General features: G+C 36.9%; 1 protein-coding gene and 1 long non-coding RNA gene across 9 annotated transcripts in view; one reads left to right on the forward strand and one right to left on the reverse strand.

The window, feature by feature from the left end:
* The window catches only part of ASPH (aspartate beta-hydroxylase), a 114,860-nt gene that overhangs the window by 12,612 nt on the left and 81,529 nt on the right, over nucleotides 1-20,719 (reverse strand). For all 8 annotated transcript variants that reach the window (XM_064387346.1, XM_064387331.1, XM_064387338.1 and 5 more), the window contains 6 exons: nucleotides 19,972-20,108; nucleotides 14,497-14,595; nucleotides 13,714-13,803; nucleotides 10,164-10,301; nucleotides 4,304-4,439; nucleotides 3,341-3,432 (listed from right to left, as the gene is read on the reverse strand). In XM_064387346.1, the coding sequence (XP_064243416.1) occupies nucleotides 3,341-3,432; nucleotides 4,304-4,439; nucleotides 10,164-10,301; nucleotides 13,714-13,803; nucleotides 14,497-14,595; nucleotides 19,972-20,108 (692 nt within the window). The remainder of the gene's footprint in view (nucleotides 1-3,340; nucleotides 3,433-4,303; nucleotides 4,440-10,163; nucleotides 10,302-13,713; nucleotides 13,804-14,496; nucleotides 14,596-19,971; nucleotides 20,109-20,719) is intronic.
* Nucleotides 1,574-3,953, forward strand: LOC135279847 (uncharacterized). The gene is made up of 3 exons (XR_010347021.1): nucleotides 1,574-1,889; nucleotides 3,501-3,541; nucleotides 3,938-3,953. It is a non-coding gene; the product is annotated as an uncharacterized LOC135279847 (long non-coding RNA).

Below are 20,719 nucleotides of genomic sequence, written 5' to 3' on the forward strand. Positions count from 1 at the left end.
GGAAAGGTGATGGAGCAAGAAATCCTGGAAACAATTTCCAAACACATAAAGGAAAAAAATGTACCTGGGTGTAGCCAGTATGGCTTTTTGAAGGGGATTCCGTACTTAACCAGCTTTCTGCGGTGAGGTCTCTAGCTTGGTGGATATTGTTTATCTCAACACTAAGTCTTTGAACAGTCTGCCATAAACATCCTAATCAACAAAGTGAGGAAATAGAATCTAGATAAATTCCCAGAGAAGAGGATTGAAACCTGGCATTTAAGCCAGGCTCAACAAGTTATAATCAGAGGCAAAAGTCCAGCTGAAGGCCAGTCATCAGAGGTGCATCCCAGGGCTCAGTAGTGGGTCCAGCACTGTTTAAGAGCTTCACAGTGACTCAGAAGATGGGACAGAGTGCATCTCCCTCAGCAAGTTTCCAGATGATAGAAAATTGAACAGGAATGGTCAACACACTACTTTTTTTTTCTGCCTTTCATGAAGACTTTGGCAGGATAGAGAAAGGACGAAACACAACCCTTAAAATATTTGAAAAAAAGCAGCATAAAATTCTGCACTAGGGAGACATACACCAATACAGGCTGATGGACAACTGTCTGGAAAGCAACTTTCTAGAAAGAGACTGTGGGGTCCTCACAGTGCCCAAATTAAACAGGAGCCAGCATTGCAGAAGAGCCACCAACAGCTTCCAGGGCTGCCTTATGGAGAGCTCTGGCAGCCCATTGAAGGAGGCTATCATTCCTCTAAGAGTTCATGAGATGTCTTAAATGTTGGACCCAGTTCTGTGCTACCTACTGTGAGAGAGACAGGCACAAACTGGAGCAGGTGAAGGAGTATAAAGGGGATTAAGGGATGGGAGAATCTAACATACAAGGGGAAGCAGAGGTAGTTGGGACTGTTCAGCCTGGAGAACATAAGGTTCAAGGAAGGATCTTATCAATGCATTTAAATACCTGATGAGAGGAGAGAGGAAGGCAGAGGCAGGCTCTTCTCAATGGCATCCAGGGAAAGGCAAAGAGGCAATGGACACAGATTGAAACACAGGAAATGCCATTTAAGCATAAAGAAACACTTTTTTTTACTGTACACAGGAACAGGTTGCCCAGAGAGGCAATAGAGTCTCTATCCTCAGAGGCATTCAAAACCTGGCTGAACATAGCAACATGCTCAATTCATCATAGTTTAAGCAAGGGTAATCTCCACATGTCCCTTCTCACCTTGACCTTTTTGATTCATTCTACAACAAATCAGGGTACAGGAAACATGAATAATGCGTGACAGTGATGAGAAGCATCTTTTCAACTGAGAAACCTGCACATTTGGCTGGGACAGAGTAGTTTTGATAAATCTTACAGATTAAGGTGTTGCATGCTCTTCAACTGTTAACAGAACCAGCAGAAGACAGCGTGTGCCTCTTGCCTGAGGGTTTTTTGTGTCTCTAAGCTGAGGTTTCATCTTACTGGCAGTTTCTTATGACAGCAAGTGATGAGCTCCAGTGGCTGTGGTGAACACAGATCCTCCCACCCAACTCTGCTACACTGTGATGTGTTAGACCCTAACACAATGCAAACAACTGGTGATGCAGGACATTTACTAAGATCTGAGCTAAACTTCTGTACTGCTAATATGTCAGCACTGAAGATTGATTCCTGTAATGTACATTATCTGCCCATGCAGATCAGTCTGGGTATGTCTGTGAATTAGATCTCTTGCCATGCTCAAGGGCTATTATTGGTAAATTGTTCTGAACTACCAGAGAGTTGTACTATGGCTACAATGTAAGAAATGTCCAGATACTGTGATACTTTTAGTTTACTGCTATTTTAAGGAAGAATGCTACAATTTTGATCACTTCCTATTGTTCTATACAGTGTCTCAGCAGCACTGAGCAGGTAATTGATTATTTTACATTTCATTTATCTTTGTCACTACATGAGGTAATCAAAGCATCCAAATAGTCTATCCACCACAAAATTCCTTATTTCCTGATTGTGTTTGTTCCCATTGCTTAACCAGTGCTTCCATATGTGACTAGGGATCAGCTGATATTTTATTTTAGCAGTAACATCTGAGTCATGGCTAGCAAAAACCTAAAATTGCCCTAGGTATCTCATAATAGTGGATGTAAAACTTTAGACTTCTAGAGCACGACTTTTCAGATCATTTTACATTTATATGTTCAAAACCTGTGACTACATCTACAGCTGTAAATATACAACACCTCTGCAAACCATATCATGGTGATAACACGTAGGGCACCAAGAAATGATGAACAAAACAGTAGCTCCCAAACAGAATCTGCTCTCAGGGACGGATCCACTTTGGCTCTGGATGTAACTGAGAGAAGTTTTCTTGTAGCCACATTGAGTGTGATGACTTCTCATCAGTTATATTCACTATAACCTGCCTTAGCAACCAATCATGGAACAACAGCTTTGTTCATTTCCACAGCAGTAGCCACCCAGTGTAGTTCTGCACATCAAAAGCAAGGGACTGGTCAAAAAGATGAACACATACACTCAAGGGTCTGAATTAGAGCTACATTAGCACTGTGCTTTTCAACTTCTGCATCCTTAATTTTGCCATGTGAAGGATATTCTCAGTAGTCAATGTAGACAAAATATAATAACTTGGAAAAAATGAAAACTTATGTCCTACAGAGCCACTGCATGTGTATTGACCCATACAAGTCTACTGAATGATTAAATGAGGTTTACTGATAGCTGAATAGTCATGGTAGGCACTTGAAACAAATTTTGTTGGTGCTCACACTCATGGATATAAAATTTTTTCCTTCATCTTCAGGAAATAAGCATGTAGCAGCACTATTTGGCTTCCACAAGGTGATTCTCCCTCTGTCTAACACAGCCAGGCTGGGGTAGACAGGTGAAGTTTATCACAGTGGAATCTGGCTCATGAAATTAGTTATGTAAAGTTAGCTTTAGATCAGAAAAAAAAGCTCAGGCTACAAAGGACCTAATCCAACCTCCTATTCAAAGCAGAGTTAGGCTGTGAGTCAGATCAGGTCACTTCAGGCTGAGGTTCAGTAAGGCATTACTTATTGGTTGACCCATGGCAAATAACTAATTACATGAGCTCCCAGGAAACACAAGGTAAAATGGCTCAACTAAAGAGTCCAGAGAAAGGCTTCAGCTAACATATTTCACCTGGTATTTGCTGATAGTTAAAATAGGGCATACTTTTATTGTTAAGTTTATCGTGTGCTTGAGGCATCATTAAATATACCAAAATTGTGCATTCCTCTATACATATCCCTCTATTCCTCAAAATCACCTGCTCCCAGCATTAAGAAATTGCAAAAATGAAGAAGTTTGCCAGGTACCTGTCCTCTTCTGCAGCCAGTAGCTTCTGGGAATCTTTCCAATAAAGCACATGTTTTCGGAACACTTTTACAAGCATTCTCATTTTTTCTTCCTAGTGAAAATAATGGATAGAGCATTGGTAAGAGCAATGAAAGAACATTTCCATTTTCTGCTTTGCAGAAGAGCAGCAAAGCTGCCAAAGACCTGACACTGAGAGACAGGTAAATATTACTGTTCTCATTTTATAGACTGTGCAGCCTAAGTACCTCCATGTTGTAATATCATAGCAGCCTACTCATTTTACTTTTACATTATTTGTGAACACTAGGCTTTCTACAATTTAAAAAAAGTGTTATTTTAAACATATAATCACTTATGTGGGTGCATAGGAAAAAAACAATTTAAAATGCTCCCAGTATAATAAAATTTCAACACCAGATTATATTTTTATATAAATTGGCTTTTAATATTTTATTTTTCAGAACTCTTTCATATGTGGAGTTTCATAAGAATTTAAGGTCATTCCAAGATTTGGGCCACCCAGTACACAGCTCAGGGGCAGGGCAGCAGGCATATTAAAGTCATATTCTTTTGCTCATACTGTTTCTGAACGGCAGAGCTCCCCTAGCTGCCAACACAGAACTGAGGATGTGCCTTCTCCCAGGTCCCCATCTTCCCTCAGGCTGATCTGTACTATGCATTACCAGGTAAAGAGTTGGCAGCCTTGCCAGAAGAGGAGTACACTCACTGAACAGTTACCATACTCAAGGGACCCTTAGAGGTATTGGGGACAGTGTGGTTTAGAATGAAGTACTCCTGCTCATTGTCACAGGGGTCCTGAACATTGTTTTATCAGCTCCCTTCCTCTGTACACACCGATTACAAAAACAGTTCTAGAAAAAGCTGTGTTGATACCCCTTATTACACTATGTTAATCTGGGATAATGAAATTGAGGTAATAGAAGAAATATGGAATGTTTTACCTTGTTGCCATAAGGTAAACTGGCTCCAGTCTCCTTTCTCCCGTAGGTTCTCATCTTCAGGCAGGAAGAGGCTTTGTTTTTTATCCATCACAGCAAGACCCTCATCACGAATGAGCTTCCAGTTTTTCTCTAAGGACTGTTGTGAGAGCCATGTTACTGCACTAAGAAATTACTGTGTTTGGCTTTAGTACCATTTTTATTTTTTCCCACCATTACTAGCTTTTTTAATATATTTAAAAGCAATAAAAGAAAGTGTTTGTCGTTATTATCAAGTTGCTTTAAATTCTATTCCCTTCTGACATGTTAAGACAGGAAAAATAACTTTCACACTACTCTTCAGATTCAGCTACATTGGGATTGTACGATTTCAACAATAGCCAGCCTCTTTGCAGACCAGGCCTCACTTTGACTTGCTTTTTGATGAGCCTAAGGGCTCTTTAAGTGATCATTTTGTATTGCAAGCTAAATGTATTGATCTTCCTAAATGCTGTGCATGTGACCTGGAATAATTCTGGCAACTGGAAAACCACTTATATAACCTGGAACTCCAGGTGTTTGCAGAATATTACAGACCAAAGAGGCTAAATTTAAACACACTACTTGAGTTGAACTTTATGATTGAAACCTTCAAAAAGGCTTGCTGAGATTGACTTGCATGTGTTGATGCTATTGCAAAAGTCATATACAACTTGAAATGCCAGGTGATCATATATGGACACAACAATTGAGAATGTATGAGCTGCCTTACACTTCATACATACAAAGCCACAAAATAGCAGAATTAAAATTGCTGTTCTCTGCTGCCTTAGGACATTATATTTGGAGAAATCAGATAGCTTAGAAAACCTTTTATTCTACCAATAATAAGTAATTTTAATGTTATAGCAATATAAATGGAAAACCCACAGTATAACAATGGATCTGTATAAAAGTAACTTCAATTTCCCAACAGCTTACTTTTCTCACTAAACCTTATTTTGAGTGAATAGTTTTCATTTTTCCTTTGTGCTCTTGAACAATGCATTTCTGTAAGACATTTTCAATCCATTTCACACTGAAATAAGCTATGGTTATGAAATAAGTATGTTCCCACACTACCTCCTTATATGATGAGCAAAAGGTGATATAGGTGCTAAGTGATATAAGTGCCCCCTTTTAGTCTTGAAACTTCATATGTTTATTAGCCATCCTCATGTAAATTAAACAGTTGCATTTTCCACTTGAGGTTTTTTTTTTACTTAAAGGAAAAGTTGATCTGACAAAATTGGTTTGTATTGTTAGATCATAAAAGGCTCAACAAAGCAAACTTTGGGTAGAACACGTTGTCTATAATACAGTTACTTTCTCCCACTAGAACAATTTTAGCTAGGCTAAAATGTATGAAAATATGAATTTCACTTCTGTTATTACTGTAATCTCTATCATAACACATTGGGTTTTTCTTTCACCTATCAAAAATGGGGAAGAACACTTATTTTTCCTAGTGTATTCACATTATTCTCCCTCATTGATGGTTTCTATAACACTCATTTAACAGTTAGATTAAGTAAAAATGCAGAGGGTTGTTTTGGGGTTGTTTTTTTTCTTTAGAATATCTTTGGAAAACTGACTTTTCCAAAAAGTGTAAGTGTACAAAAAAAAGACTGAAAATTTCCACCTTATCAGAGATGTATATGAGAATAGTGCTGCTACTTATTCAGCACTACCCTATCTACAAAAGGAAATGCCAGCTTGAGTACCTGGTTTTGCACTGGCTGGAGAAGAGAAAGAAAATAACCTACACTCACACCAGCCTCAATTTAAAGTGATATAGAGCAATAAAACTGTAAAAGTTTAAAAGATATGACAAGTTCTTCTGTGCTTCCTCAAGCTCCAGGTTGGAGCATTAAATTAATATTTGGTGCAATATCCTGATTACAACTGAAAAACCAGGAGGCAACAAGCGCTGGGAGCATATGTACTTGTTTGCTAGCAGCTGATTCCCATAAACCTCCATATGGCTTTTTAAATACAGTTTCTAATAACAATTGAAGTTTACAGTTGCTGTACATCTGGCAATAATGTAGATTTTATTTAAATAGGGATTGTTTAATATTGGAGGTTTTTATGTGAGACTATTACATTGAAAGTATCCTTGCTCTGTGCTGTCAAACCCTTTCAAAGTGTGGTTATAAATGACACAGGAAGAGATTAAGAGGTGGCTACCCCTCATGTGAGGCATAACTACTGACCACACATCCATTTTAATTCACTGAACTATAAAATGAAATTGTGGTGAAGAGTTTAATGTACTTCACTTTGTTATGGAAACAGAATGGGAAAGCATTCACAATCAGCTACCACATCTCCACTGGGTAACGCTGATAACCTCCAAGCAAGGGGTTAAAAATAGATTCCTTGCACCCATTCAGTCACTCAGAGAGCTTAAACATCAGCACCTGTATGCATCATCTTTTCTCCTTTCAACACATGCTCCCCTTAAAGCATCCAACCACACTTTAAATACACATTTCAATTTAATTTCTCCCTTGACTATGAATGTTTAGTTATTATTACCTAAACCATTAAGGCCCAGCTGTCAACCTATGGAAAACTATAAAGATATGTGCTGCTGCCAATACTTTTATTGTCTTTCTGCACTTTTCTTGGTGCACTTGAAAATTTATATAATAAAATTTATATCAGTAAATTGTAGTAAATCATTGGCAAAGCATCATCTGGGTCCTTTCCAAATGTCAAAGGACACAACTAGAAAGGACAAAGTTAATTAAGTCATTGCCTACATATTAATTTCAGATCAGTGGAAAGTCTCTAGGATCCAACACCATTGTATCTCTTTCACTATTTTTTACATGAGCACCAGAATAGAATAATGCTATAAATTAGGTTCTACAGAAGGTACTGGAGAAAGATGCAATGACTCAGTAAGACTGGCTGAGGAAAGCTAATCATCCCGAAGGAAAAGGATGGGCTTTTAAAGATGAAAGTAAGGTTTCCTTTCAGCTGAGGTCAAAAGAGGAAGACAGTTTCTTGAATTACCAGATCCAAAGGCCTAAAATGCCTGTATATCAGAAACATTAGCAGAACATCTCTATATAAGTCACTCATCACATCCTTCCTAATATAAAGGTTTATATTTTCTTCTCTCTGAGAAATCAGGTGACTCTCCCTATTCTTTCAAGGAAAAACATTAAGCCTCAGTGAGCTGCAGAGAGAGTCAAAACTCCACTTCCCTTCAGCATAGTTTCACTAATTAAGATCTACAATGTCCTGATAAGTGTTACTGAGATTCTCAGTCTTCCCCACCTCCCCCCACAAAAAAACCCCAGCCCAAAACCCTCTTCTTTAAGACATCCAGGCAAGCAGGTAATATTAAAAGAGATAAAGTATGAGATTGTCTTTTTTCACCTTACCCATCAGGAAGTCAAGCATCAAGACCCATTTTTTAAGTAAAGCAGTAGGATAGTTAACACCATAAAAGGAGACATGCCATGCTTAGACAGTTATTTAGCATTGTAAAAATGAATCATCCTGTGAAAATACCCTTTTTTTTCACTTGCAAACAATGCCACTAGCATGGGCAGTATGTCTCAGTCTGTAGGATTACAGCTAGTTAGGCTTAATGCTCCTCAAAATGAAGTTATTAAATTGAGAATACTGAAAAAAACCCAGTTTTCTCTTTAGACTTTCTGTGGAAGAAGCAAGGCAGTGTCAAGATTTACATCTCCATCTCTAGGCCCAAGAAACTAGATGACCCTTTATAAGAAAATCAAGTCAGGTCTGTGCTGTAAGATGTCACTGACCACAGCTGTGCTGGTTAATGGAATGAATCTAAGAGAGTTCAGCCTTACTACTGCCCCAGCCCAAATAAATGCTCAGTTAGCATTACTAAGATACCAAGTTATTGAAAATAGTTCATTCCCATTTAACAAGCAGTGAAACTCAGAGAGAGGGTCAGGGCCTCCAGTGCTGTGTACACTATATGTCCATATTGAATTCTACCATGGTGATTTGGAAGTGATTTCCCACATTTCCCACACAGACATAAGAGGAATGTAATGAAATGAAGCAGTAGGAACTAACTATTGATTGGTTTCTGCTTTGTGAGAAAGGGAAATAATTTTTTTAACTAAAACATGTATAGAAGTTGGAGTACTTCAGAAACTAGAAAACTAATGTCATCAATAATATTTTGCTGCTTCCTGAAGAGTACTACTTCTAGTCTTGTTTGCAGCATTGCAAGCAATTAGAATGAAAACTGCTTTCTTTCAAAACTTCCAGTATGTTCCTGAGTTACAAAAAAAACAACAATACAAATATGTGTCCTGATGCATATAACTAACTACATTTTTTTACCTTCATTCTTTAAACTGTGAGTGTTGTCTCAAAAAATCTTATTGTTCCCAAATTATGATACCCGTACAAGTAATTTACCAGTCACAATTTAATCTAGATTCACTGACATATTGCTAATAAACATGTACCAACAAATGATGGGAAAGAAAAGGTATTATTGAATTCCAGAGAGGCAGTTGTACTGTGGAGGTCAGAGGTGAATTTTTATCCTTGCTGGTTTCCTGAGCACCTCTTCTAGGAGCCACTCAAGATGCTGATCCAAACCAAGACCTCCATATCCAGCCTGATTTATCTGAAAAATTCCCCTTCAAGGTGAAGCTCTGGCCATTTTATAACATCAACTGAATCCTTTCATCCTTCAAAGCTGACTCATTCCAAGGATGAATGGATCATTACCTTCTGTGACATAGGAATTTGAAAGGTTTACATGTAAGGAACTGTAAAACAACACTGCATGTAGCTCTAAAACACCAATCAAATAATATGTATATTTCCTTTTTGTTTGACAGAAACATGTTAAGAAGTTCCCAGTTTCTCCATATCTTTTATGACAAGAAGCATCCATTCCCCAAATACCTCAAGAATTAGTTCCATATGAGCACATTTCATGTGCTAGTCCACAAAGATCACTGCTTTTTGGTGACGCTGAGATCATATTGGAGAATCACACTTTAATTTAAATTTCTAGCCTTATATTTGTCGCCACCAAAACCATAACAAAGAGCAGTCTTCCTTTTTAAACTACTTTTATTTTTTTTAAATAACCATCATTCCAGAGTGGTTTTTTTAAACATGCTATGTAACTAAGTATAAAGAAACAACCACTCTGAAGGAATTTGTTCCTTACAAATACAAATTTGTTCCTTACACTTTTTTGGTTTAAATAATTTATTATAATGGTTTCTCTAAACCACACAATAATTGAAACATACAGGAAAAAAGGCTCTTCCAAATTTTTTAGGAATTATTATTAGAATTGTAGTAAATTAATAAAAAACAATGCAATTTTGGAAATAAAAGCTATTGTTATGAACAATACTAAAGAATTTTAAAGAATTTAAATTCTGCATTATTATCTTTTGTTAAATCCATCACTGGGAATCTACACTTGTTTGTCTCAGACAATTAAAAGCTTCCAAAGTCACTAAATATTACACAAAGGCTCAAAAGCACAGCCTTTCCTAAATAAAAATTCACAATGGGTATTCCAGACATTACCAAATTGTGCTGTCATTTTCCACTTGAGATGTTACATTTGTCTACCATGCAAATTTTGTATTTATTAATAAATTTCAGCCATCCTGTCCCCATCCTCAATTTTGAAAATGTTCAAGCTTATTTTATAATATCTTACTTAATTCTTGTGCTCAGTCTGACAGTGGTGTCTGGAATTCACAGTCAATAGTTCTGACCTTATTGATTAGCATTTTCTCTGCTCAATAACTGAAATTATAGCTGTAATTTTAATAAAAACAGAAGTATAATGAGTATAATGAAGCCTTACCTTCACCAGTTCTGTATACCCAGTTTCCCTTGCTGTCCACCAGGGCTGAGCTTTCAGTCCCTTGACATTGTAGAGGGAGCGCTGCCAAACCGATGCAAAGTGACCTCTTTGGTATCCAAGTTCGTACCACTTGTATGCCTAAAACATTGTAGTTGTAAACAACCAAATTCTTATCAGCCAAACTCCTACAGGAAAAAAGTAACACTTCCTAGCAAGGCAGCAGGCTGTCTCTTCAGATCATGGGGTTATTCTTTTAATAAAATGCACTAATGAATTCTTTAAGAAAAAAACAAAAACACAAACAAACAAAAAAACCCAAATAACAAAATAGATCCATTGGCCAAGAAAGTCCAGTCCAACATTAACAAAACAGGATAATCTTCTCACACCCATCCACATCAAATATGGGCCTGTCCTTGGACTTGGAATATCCAGTTGTTTCTCATCTTATTCAATTTAATTTTCTCAGTTTCAATCCTCTACCTACAAGTGAAAGATGACTGTCTTCTGCTGCCAGTGGAGATGCTGTGATGATGAAAACAATGATGACTTCAAGTGTTAATTATCTAATACTTAAATGCACTTGAGTTTCTTCAAATGTGTTTTGCCACACCAAAATGGATCACATGACAGAAACCTGCTGAAGTTAATACTGGACCTTTGTTTGTCTTTACTCTCCCTTTACCCGACTTGCATAGCAGCAAAAAAAAGCAAAGAAAGAAAATGAGATGTTTGGAAAGAAAAGACCCAGCATTTTTAGTACTGTGAGAAACCATAGGCAGAGAAAGTTATACAGAGCTGCCTCTTTCCTGCACAGTATTGCTGCTACAGCTGCAATATTTCAGACAACATAATTTAGAAAGATCCCCCAATAAACAAAAAAATAAACAACACCCTCCCCCCCAAAAAAAAACCAAAAAAACCCCCACCACAAACTAAAAAAAAAGGACAGCTAAATAGGGAAAAATAAGAACAATAATTCCAGAGCAGAAGGGCTGAGGCAGGCAGCAATCCCTGCCTTGAACAGAAACTGGCAAATGTCCTTGTTGAGAGTCTGTAAACTTGAAGAAAGCTTTTGAAAATTGTGGTACTCTGATCTTTATAACTCTCCCAAAGTATGGAGCAAAGTCTGCAATATGCTGTTGCCCTACAGTATTTATTTGAAGTACACAATAGTGTGGATGAACAGAATAACAGCAGATGATATATAAACTGTCATCTTTTTCTCCCTAGAGAAGCTCAGTAAAATTGTGCATGGGTCAAAAAAATAATAAGGTAATACACAAAGGTAATACACAGTATATCTTTAAATGTTGATGTCATTTTGGTTAACTGTCTGAAATGGAAGCATTAGGATTTATAACATTTGTTCCCCAAAGTTAAAATACCAGTGAGATATCAATAGATGGTTCATGCTGACTGACTGCACTCAATTGCAATGTCTGGACTTAGCCCAAGTGATAAGGGGAATGAGTTATTTGTTTCAGACCCTGAGCAATGAGTATGAATGATGCTGCTCTTTAAGATACATCAACTATTATGACGATGTATAATACAATTAATTTTTATTTATTACAAGTATTGTGCTATGGAAATTGCCTTTACCAGGATGGAATAGGGTTAGGCTGCCTCAGTCATCCTTTCCATTCCCAAGACTCTGTGAGAACCATTTATTTTCTCATGCAGGTCTTGGCAGGTGAACATGGGCAGCTACGACAGTGCATCTCACTTTTCCAGGACAGAAGTTGTTTGAGATGCACCCAGTTTATACATTCTGTGTGAAGAGTGCTTTGTTGTGTAACAACTTCCACGGTTTTAATTTCTCTTTTCTTAAGCCAATATGGTATTTTATCAAATTATAGTTGCAAAGGGCATACTCAATACTGTTCCTCTAACATTTTCCAAGGCCACATTCATAACTCCTGATTTAGCTCTAATAGATGAATATCTCCCTTCAACAAACCTTCAGTGATAGCAATTTCACATCTAACTTAAATATTGATCTGTTTCCTTGATTAAATCTTGAAATTCAGCAAGTCTAGCAAGGTCAGTGAGAAAAATTTAGCTGAACAATGGACTTTCCACTGATATATTTAGAAGTCTCCTCTATCCCAAGAAGTTCATTTGTCATTAATTAAATTTTTTCTACAGCAGATTTGGCCATCAACTCCATAAACATTAACACATCATTATCCTGGGGTTAGAGATGCTGTATTAATTACATCTGTGTGGTATCTTTAGTCAAACATGGCAATGGGATGTTCTATGCTCAACAACTCAACCCTGAATGTCCCCTGGAAATGTACAGGGATTTGAGAGAAGGAGACAGAGTTAGAGTGTGAAAGCAGACTCTGTGTGTCCATGTGTTTCTAAGTAAATTGAAGTAAACTAATTCTCACTTATAAATGAACAATTAAAAAAAAGTCATTGGAAGAGTATTGAGGGAAGGTAATCTAGCTTAAAATTCAGATATTACATTCTAGATCTACTGTATGTAAAGTATAGCAATGAAAGTTCCATGACTTATTAAAAGAAAGAGTAACCTGATGGACTAGGCTCGAGAAAGATCACACACAGAGGCTTCATCATAGCCCACTTGTCTACAGATCATACTGGAGAACCACCTATTGACTGGGCCACAGCACTAAAGGGGTCAGCATGTTTTACAGTTTTTTTAGGTATTAATATTGCACGTATTACTGGGTAAGTAATTAAAAAGCAGTGATTTTCATGGCTATTTCTACTGTGATTTTTAGTGCTTATTCTCTTCGTATTTCCCACTAGGAATTGGAAATTTGTTTGCTGTTGTTTTTAAATTCATTCCCTTATTAAAGTACATGACTAATCAGAGTCTTCAAAAAAGGTCTTTTGCTCCCCTTCCGTGACCGTAGTGGAAAGTCATACATTTAAATTTCGCTTTTAAGTAAAATTTGATTTCAAATACACAAAAGAAAAACTCTTATGGCTTCTAGTATCATATGTTTGTTTTTGTTGGGAACTCAACAGACATATAGTAAAAAGCTCTGTTTTCCTGATTGATTTGCTAATTTAGTTACTGAAAAAATTTCATAACTCAGCCAATTCATTCAGTCCTCTCATGATCCTCTTTTATCACATACTCATTGGTGCTTTTTCCTTGGAAAGAACGGAAGATTTACAAAACAGTGTTATACAAAGACTTCTATTCAGTAATATACATGTAACTGATTCTTTTTACTCTCATTTAAATTTTTGTTGTGATATAAGCAAAAAACAGATTCTAGAAACATTTAAAATTCATGTAAATTTTTAGCCCCTTGTTTCAAGCTGCCCTATGCCAGCTTAAACATCTTCAGTTAAATCTAAAGCAAGGAATGCTAAGAGATTATATTGCAATGCCTACAACGGAATTTTGCTGTTGATCATCTTGACTTCTACACACATGTGCTGGATTGTTGTTGCAGTCGGACTACTCTTGTTTTCACCATTAAGCCCATCATTAAACGCTCTTCTGGATTTTACAGTCACTCACAGATTTAGATTTTAAACCAAGAACAGATTAAACTTTTACCTCTTTGTCTCCCATTCTCTGTAATGCGTCACCCAGATGAAAATAAAAACGTCCATCATCTGTGCCAGGGTCACCAGACTCCAGTCCTTCCTAAAAATTACATAAATAAATAAATAAACAAATAAATATGAAAGGTATAAGTAAATTTCAACAGGACATATAGAATAATTAATTTAATTGCTGTAAATAGTCTGTCAATCCTGTGCAAGAGACAGGCTATGAAATTAGGTAAAAATGTAACCACCATGGTAACCTGGAACTTAAGCTGAATAAATATAATATGTCAGTAGAAAGTCATTGAGAAATTTTACCAGTTTTCCAAATCTCACAGCTTCTCCCTTCAATCCCCCCAAGATAGAGGCATATTCAGAGATGGATAATTGCCCCTGACCCTATAAACATATACACAAGCATTTTATAGAGCTGGATCAAGGTTTTATTTTGTAGTATTTCTTCCCAAACACTCAGAATTATACATAAGGCTTCTCTGGATCTTTCAAGACCCTTAGGCTTGCAGCATACTACTGACCTGAAAAAATTTAAGGCTCAGAGACCTTTGGGTTAACCATTAATAAAACAAATACTTGATGTTTAAAGATCGATGGTTTTCAATGTACAAATTTCATAATTCAAATTTCAGTTCATAAGCAGTGATACACTAGTATAACTCCAACAAATAGCTTAAGCAGTGATTTATAATTAGTACACTTCTAGACTGACACATTTAATGCATTCCAATTCTACTTTTTGCTGGTAAAACATTCACTGTGGGTGATAAAGTACCTGTAGATAAGGTATGCTCTCTGCTATCTTGTTTTCTGCCTTCAGGATAAAGCCATAATGTACTTTGGCAAAGCCATCATTTGGAGCCAGACTTAGAACCTGATTGAGAGAAAATGAATTAAATATACCTGTATGAATCTATGCAAATTAACAGACCTGGGTACATAATACTATTTAGTAATGCAATGGTATTTTCTTCCATTACTGATTCTCGGGTAAACCCTTGGCTTGTCTGTGCTTTCTTTTCCTCATTCACTTTTGTGCTTTCTCCAGATGAGCCAAACTTTGGAGTCTCAGAAGTAAAATTATTTCAACAGAAATTGCTTTATTTTTCACTTCTCTGTCCTTTCCTACACTTCTCTCTTGAGCTACAGCACGCTACATTACAGAATGAAACCCACTATTAACAATTAAGTTATTTATTCCACGTTTGACTAATCAGAAGGAAAGCAGCTACTCATGAAAAATGCTGCAGCAGAAACATACCTGAAATAGTTTTAAATTAGACAGATTTCCAATGGTGGCAAACTAGTTTTTGCAAGGGAAAATACATGAAACATAATGACTGTTATTTAGAAAGAAGCTGTAATGTAATGCCAGCATTGTGAGATGGGAATGTGCAAACCCTGGAACACCAAGGGCACTCTCAGCACAGTGGTGAACTGGAGCACTCTCTGGAACAGTGTGCACTTTTCTGGCCACGAGAAAGAAGGTAATAAAAAGTCTACTGCAGAAGTGACTCAGTGTGCTTTCACACTAGAAGCTGATGGATAAATTATTCTTGTGTAGCTGTGTGCTGGACTCTTTGACCAAGACCAAACATACTAAATTCAGCTAAAAGATTTTGTACCCTCAACAAGATTCAGATCATATCTGAGTTTACAAACTAGCTTAATTTGCAGAAAAGAGAAACTCATGGGCAAATGTCCAGAGATGGATATTTCATGGGGAATGTGGAAGAGAAGGATTTGTGGGTACAGGGACAGCTGTAGGAAAGGATCAGTGTATGGGGCAGTGTTTCAGGGGAAGGAGATGTGAAGCTGCCAACCTGAGTCCTGAAACATGCACCCCCACCACCAGTCAGATAATTTAAGTTCATTTGGTCTGCCTCAGCCACGGGCAAAAATTAGAGAGAATGTCTTGATCTATTTTTCAGCTCTGCATTTCTATGATGTACATAATCGATATAATTTGTAGCTCTATATAATATATTACATGGTTAAGTTAATCTGTTTTTACACCTCCTCTTTCCTTAAAATAAGGGTGGACAGTCTTATCAGGATAGACCCTCAGCCTGTGAGGATCATCACAGGAGCCTGGCAGGCAGTGGAATTACAGAGGTTGATAACCACTGAATGTCTAGACAGCTGCTAAATACAAAACAACAGGTAGATGAGCAATTTCTCTTGCCTAAATCCATTTTTGAAGCTACTAAACCTATGCCATGAATAAAATGCCTGCATACATTATAGTTATTTCCCTCTGCTTTTTCTAGTCACTGTCTGAGATCACTTTTCAATCAAAATAATTACAAGTAAAATCATAAGAAGTTTTCTGGACCAATTTCTCTCTTTTCTCAAATCTTAAACACACCAACTACATCCAAGCAAAACCAAAAACCACAGCCACGAAGGTACAAAATGTTATGAGTTAAAAATAGCAACATTTTACTTCTTTGCACAGAAAATACTTATTATGAAGGAACAAACAACTTGAGAGTCTATTGGAAGTCCATAGTATGAGACATTATTAGGAAATTATTAGGAAAAAGTACCACAGTAAGGATGAGCATTATCCCTAGTATAAGACTACACTACCACCCTCTGCATCTTATGCCTTTTGACTACAGGATTCTATGTATAATTATTTTGATCCAAGAATCTGTACCTGCAGGGTGAAATGAAATGACTGACAGAAATATTTATTAGCCACATAATTTTGTTACAGTTTCTTTAACTATAGGACAAAGCTATCTGATTAATTAAGACAGAATAGAATTTTCTGTATTACGGTTCATTTAAACTATGCCGAGTTGCATTAAGGAATGATCTACATTCAGAGCCCCTAAAGAGAAGCAAAGAGATACAATCAGCAGAAATTACACTGGAAGTATTTAATGTAAATTGTATTACTCTGTTGCTGTTGCTGCGTGCAATATTAATTATGTTTAGAAATAAGTTTTACTAAACTGCTCATAGCCCATTAAATATTAATCATGAATATAGAAATTAACCTCTGGGGCTATCAGAGACTAATTAGCTATGGCAGAGCACTGTGTTAATGTGGATATTCTGGTTTTGGTACCTGAGATAGCTCAATCAGAGCTGGCTTACGCCTGTCTCTCTGATGCTGCACTGAACCATGCACACATGCCTCAGCATGGAGGCAGAAAAAGGGTAACCAGTCTTACAAAGTTCTCTTTCATTGCCTTTTTTTATAATCTGTGGATGTTTGAACCAAAAATACTTCTAATTCTACCCGGACTACTTTTAAAGTTATGTTCTCTTTCAAAATAGAAGTAACTCTGAATTCTACTAGGATTACTCTTAACATTGTTTCCATGTCTCTAAGTGCAATATTCAAAAGAAAATTATTTAATATTAGAAGCAAAACTGAAATCCCCTCCAGCTGGACACCATTTTCCATATGTGGTTCATCAAAAAACTCTGGCAAACACAAACTAGGAAAGTGTATTTTGGGCAAGTTATACTATACCACACCACACTACAGTTGGAAGCAAAAAACTCTCTTGGTGTGAAGTTCAGTGTTTATACACATTGCTTCTGTAATTAAAAAAAACAACCCATATATTAAGGACTTTTAAAATAAGCTGCTAAGATGTAACAAAATTGGAAAGAAAAATAAGAATTGACTGGAAAATAAGCAAACTGGCTATTAAATGTGAAGCAAAAGCAGAAAGTTTTCATCTACTAGGATTCCCTGGGCTTCTATTCAATTCCTTGGAGATGATGCAAGCTCAGGTTAGTTGGTCTGGTTAGTCTGGTTCTCTGCATGATCCCATGTAGAGAACAGTGCCTGTGATGGGTCCATCTGGTTGCATGTGCTCAGTGCATGCTTAACACAGATCAGTGACACTGAATGGAGACTGAAATGCTACAGCAGGAAGTAAAGATTTTTCCCATGAATCTAGCAGCTTCCCAGGAAATGGGAAATTTGGAGTTTAAGTTCCTCTGCAGAGAAGATTGTTTAACTACTTGGGAGTTTTCCTGAGCAGCAGAAGTAAGTACCACATACACAGGAATTTAGACAACCATGTGTAAGGCTAGAGGGAAATCAACAAAAAGCTGAGATTTTAAGTTGAATGAGGGGTATGATCTCTTGAGAATGTGTACTGAAATCTAAGATGCCAGTGCTTTCTGCATTAAAGAACACTTGAATAAAATGCACAAACATCCTTACATTGGGAAACAGAACACAGGATTCATAAATATTGGAGGCATCTACTTTGCAGCAATGAGTTCACGCTCTTGTCTGTGCTCTCTTAACATTTTTGTATCAAAAGATTACACAAGTGAGAAGGAATTAGTCACACAGCAGAAGTTTCCCAGCTTTTTAAAAAATCATGGCAAGAGAAGGACGTCTCCTTGAGGCTCTCAGAACCACTCTTCATTCTGCCCCTTTCTCTACCATGCAGAGAACCTGAGTACCTATGGTACGAGCTCTAAACAAAGCACTTTCTAAATATGCCTTGCAACAGCTGAGCAAAGCATTCCAGAGCAGGCCATGTAGCCCCTAAGCAATCTTCCCAAAATCATGCAAGAAGCCTTCAGCAGAACCAAGAACTAAAGAAGGTACGCATGAGATTCTCCCTGTTTCTTTGGGTATTCTTTCTTAAAATCCTTAGTGTAAACTTATCCTGAATTACAACCAAAAAATTACATTATTGTGCTGGAATTCAGCCTGAGTAATACCTAAAATATGGACAAACCCACCATAATTTTTTTTAAAAACTAATCCAAATCCTTAAAAAAATTATTTGTCCTCCTTTTACAATGATAGAACATCACTGTGCTCTATTCTATTTCAGTGTTAGTGAACTGCAAAACACAGTAATTACACTGGATAAAGAAGAATGGAAAACAATATGTTAAAAGCACACCAGTTGCATACCTATTCTTAATCAAAACCCTATGTATTTCTTCTGAAGTATATAACACTCAGTATCAAAGTAATTATATAGCAAATTAATGACCTTCCCCCAAGTATAAAAATCCCTGTGATTATTGAGAAATTCTAACACTTATGTTGTTTGCAAAAAAACACTGAATAATTGCATGGAAAAATCTTGCCCAAAAGGAGTATGTTTCTGTTTTCTCAAATTCCTTGCAGCTTGAGTAGCAGGTTTGTTTAATAAATTCTATCTTTATTTCCAATCCTCTGAGAAATTCTTACAGCGAGCCAAAAGTTATTGGACAGAAATGTTTTATGGAAGGACCTAAAAAGTAGCCAAAGCAGAAAAGCAAACATTATTCTGGCAACATCTAAGACTACCAGAGGAGCTTGAGGAAAAAAAATGGTATTTCTAGTGTTTGGCTTCTGCTTCCAACCATGTGGTTGAACGTCCTCCTTCTCTTTGAGAAGCTATCAGAGATGAGAATCTCTTCAGCCTCCCAGATGTGGGGGATGGAAAATCGAGCCTTTATTCTCAGGAGGTGGCACTAATCCTGCTGATCCCTTTCCAGCCTCCGCAACCAGACAATTAGCAAGCCTGTCCTACACAAGCACCACCCGTGTGCCAACATCAACAGGACCATTCCTGGTCAGGTGTGATGATTTGTGCTCTACCAATGATGTCAGACTCCACATCTGTCAGACAGTTTCCAGATGTTAACAGGGTTTCTAGATCACAGGAGCAGAGTGGCCTTTCCTGGCTGTGAAGTTTCCTCAGCCAGATAACTACAGTGTAAGACAGAAATATAAATCCAATGAATTGCCCACACTACAAACATCATGAAAAAAACCAGATTTTTAAGCTACTTATAAAAAGATGAAAAAACTAAGGTAAAACAGCTTTGTGAGATCTGATCTACTTGATTACATGGTTTGAAGTGTTCCTGTAAAGAAACTGGCTTACTTCTGGTTTCCTTGTGTTGAAGATTGGTTATAATTTTTTATAATATGCATTATGTATTACATGTAACATACAACACACCTAGATGTGTTGTCAATATATTCCAGACCTGACTGCCAGATGACAGAAGATTTTTTATTATTAAGAATATGGAAATGACCTGTACTTTTCTGTCAATGAAGAAAAACTTAGCATGACAGTACCAGAAAATATAAACTAAAATTAGAAGATAACTGCACTAGAAAAAAAATTGTATCTGTATTAACCCTTCAAAAATCTCACATGTGACATGTTTAACAACTAAAAAAGTTAAACTCAATCAATCTTCCAAATTGACATACGAATGTAAATAATAATTTTCCTTGGCTGGAATGGAAACTCACCTCTTCATATACTTTCTTAGCATTGCTGTTATCTCCTATCAAGAGGTAACCAACACCAAGGTCATTCTTGAATGAAGTCTCACTGGGAAACAGCTGAACTAATTTCTGTAGAGTAACCAGGGAACCCCTCATGCGACCTGATTTGATTGAACAAGACTTAATTACAAGTGCAGATATAAGAAATGGTAGCAAGATGTTTACACAACATCTAAGGAAACACAAATCAGAGGCAAGTGATCCACTTTCACTGACAATCAAGGAGAACCTGGAAAAACTCGTGCAGACAGGAGCACATGCAGCTGCCTGGCTGTCACTGTGGGTGTACCAGGAATATCTCAGAGAATCACTGCAATCACACAGTGTTATGGCAGCCTCTTGTGGAGAAACCTTCACAGTGCAGAAATAACATTATTTAAGCTTTTGTTGCTATCTCATATACAGACAGCAAAGCACTGGACAAAACAAAGTAAACATATATTAATAAACTTCACCTTAATTAAGTAAATTCAATTAATTTCTAGTTTTAAGTAGTAGTTCCACTCTACTTCTGTTATGAAGCTTATCATGCTTTATGTGCTTAAAATTAAGTATTTTCCTTGACATCCTAAATGAGGTCATGCTAAAGAAAAGCAGGAACAAACCAACTTGATATTAAAAATCCAACCCATAGGAACAGAACTCCCGATTTTGCCTCATATTCTAATCATCGCTTCTCATACATCACAGAATTGAGATCTAAACCTAGAAT

This window comes from Passer domesticus, chromosome 1 (genome assembly GCF_036417665.1).
Source record: "Passer domesticus isolate bPasDom1 chromosome 1, bPasDom1.hap1, whole genome shotgun sequence".
Classification (NCBI taxonomy): Eukaryota; Metazoa; Chordata; class Aves; order Passeriformes; family Passeridae; genus Passer; species Passer domesticus.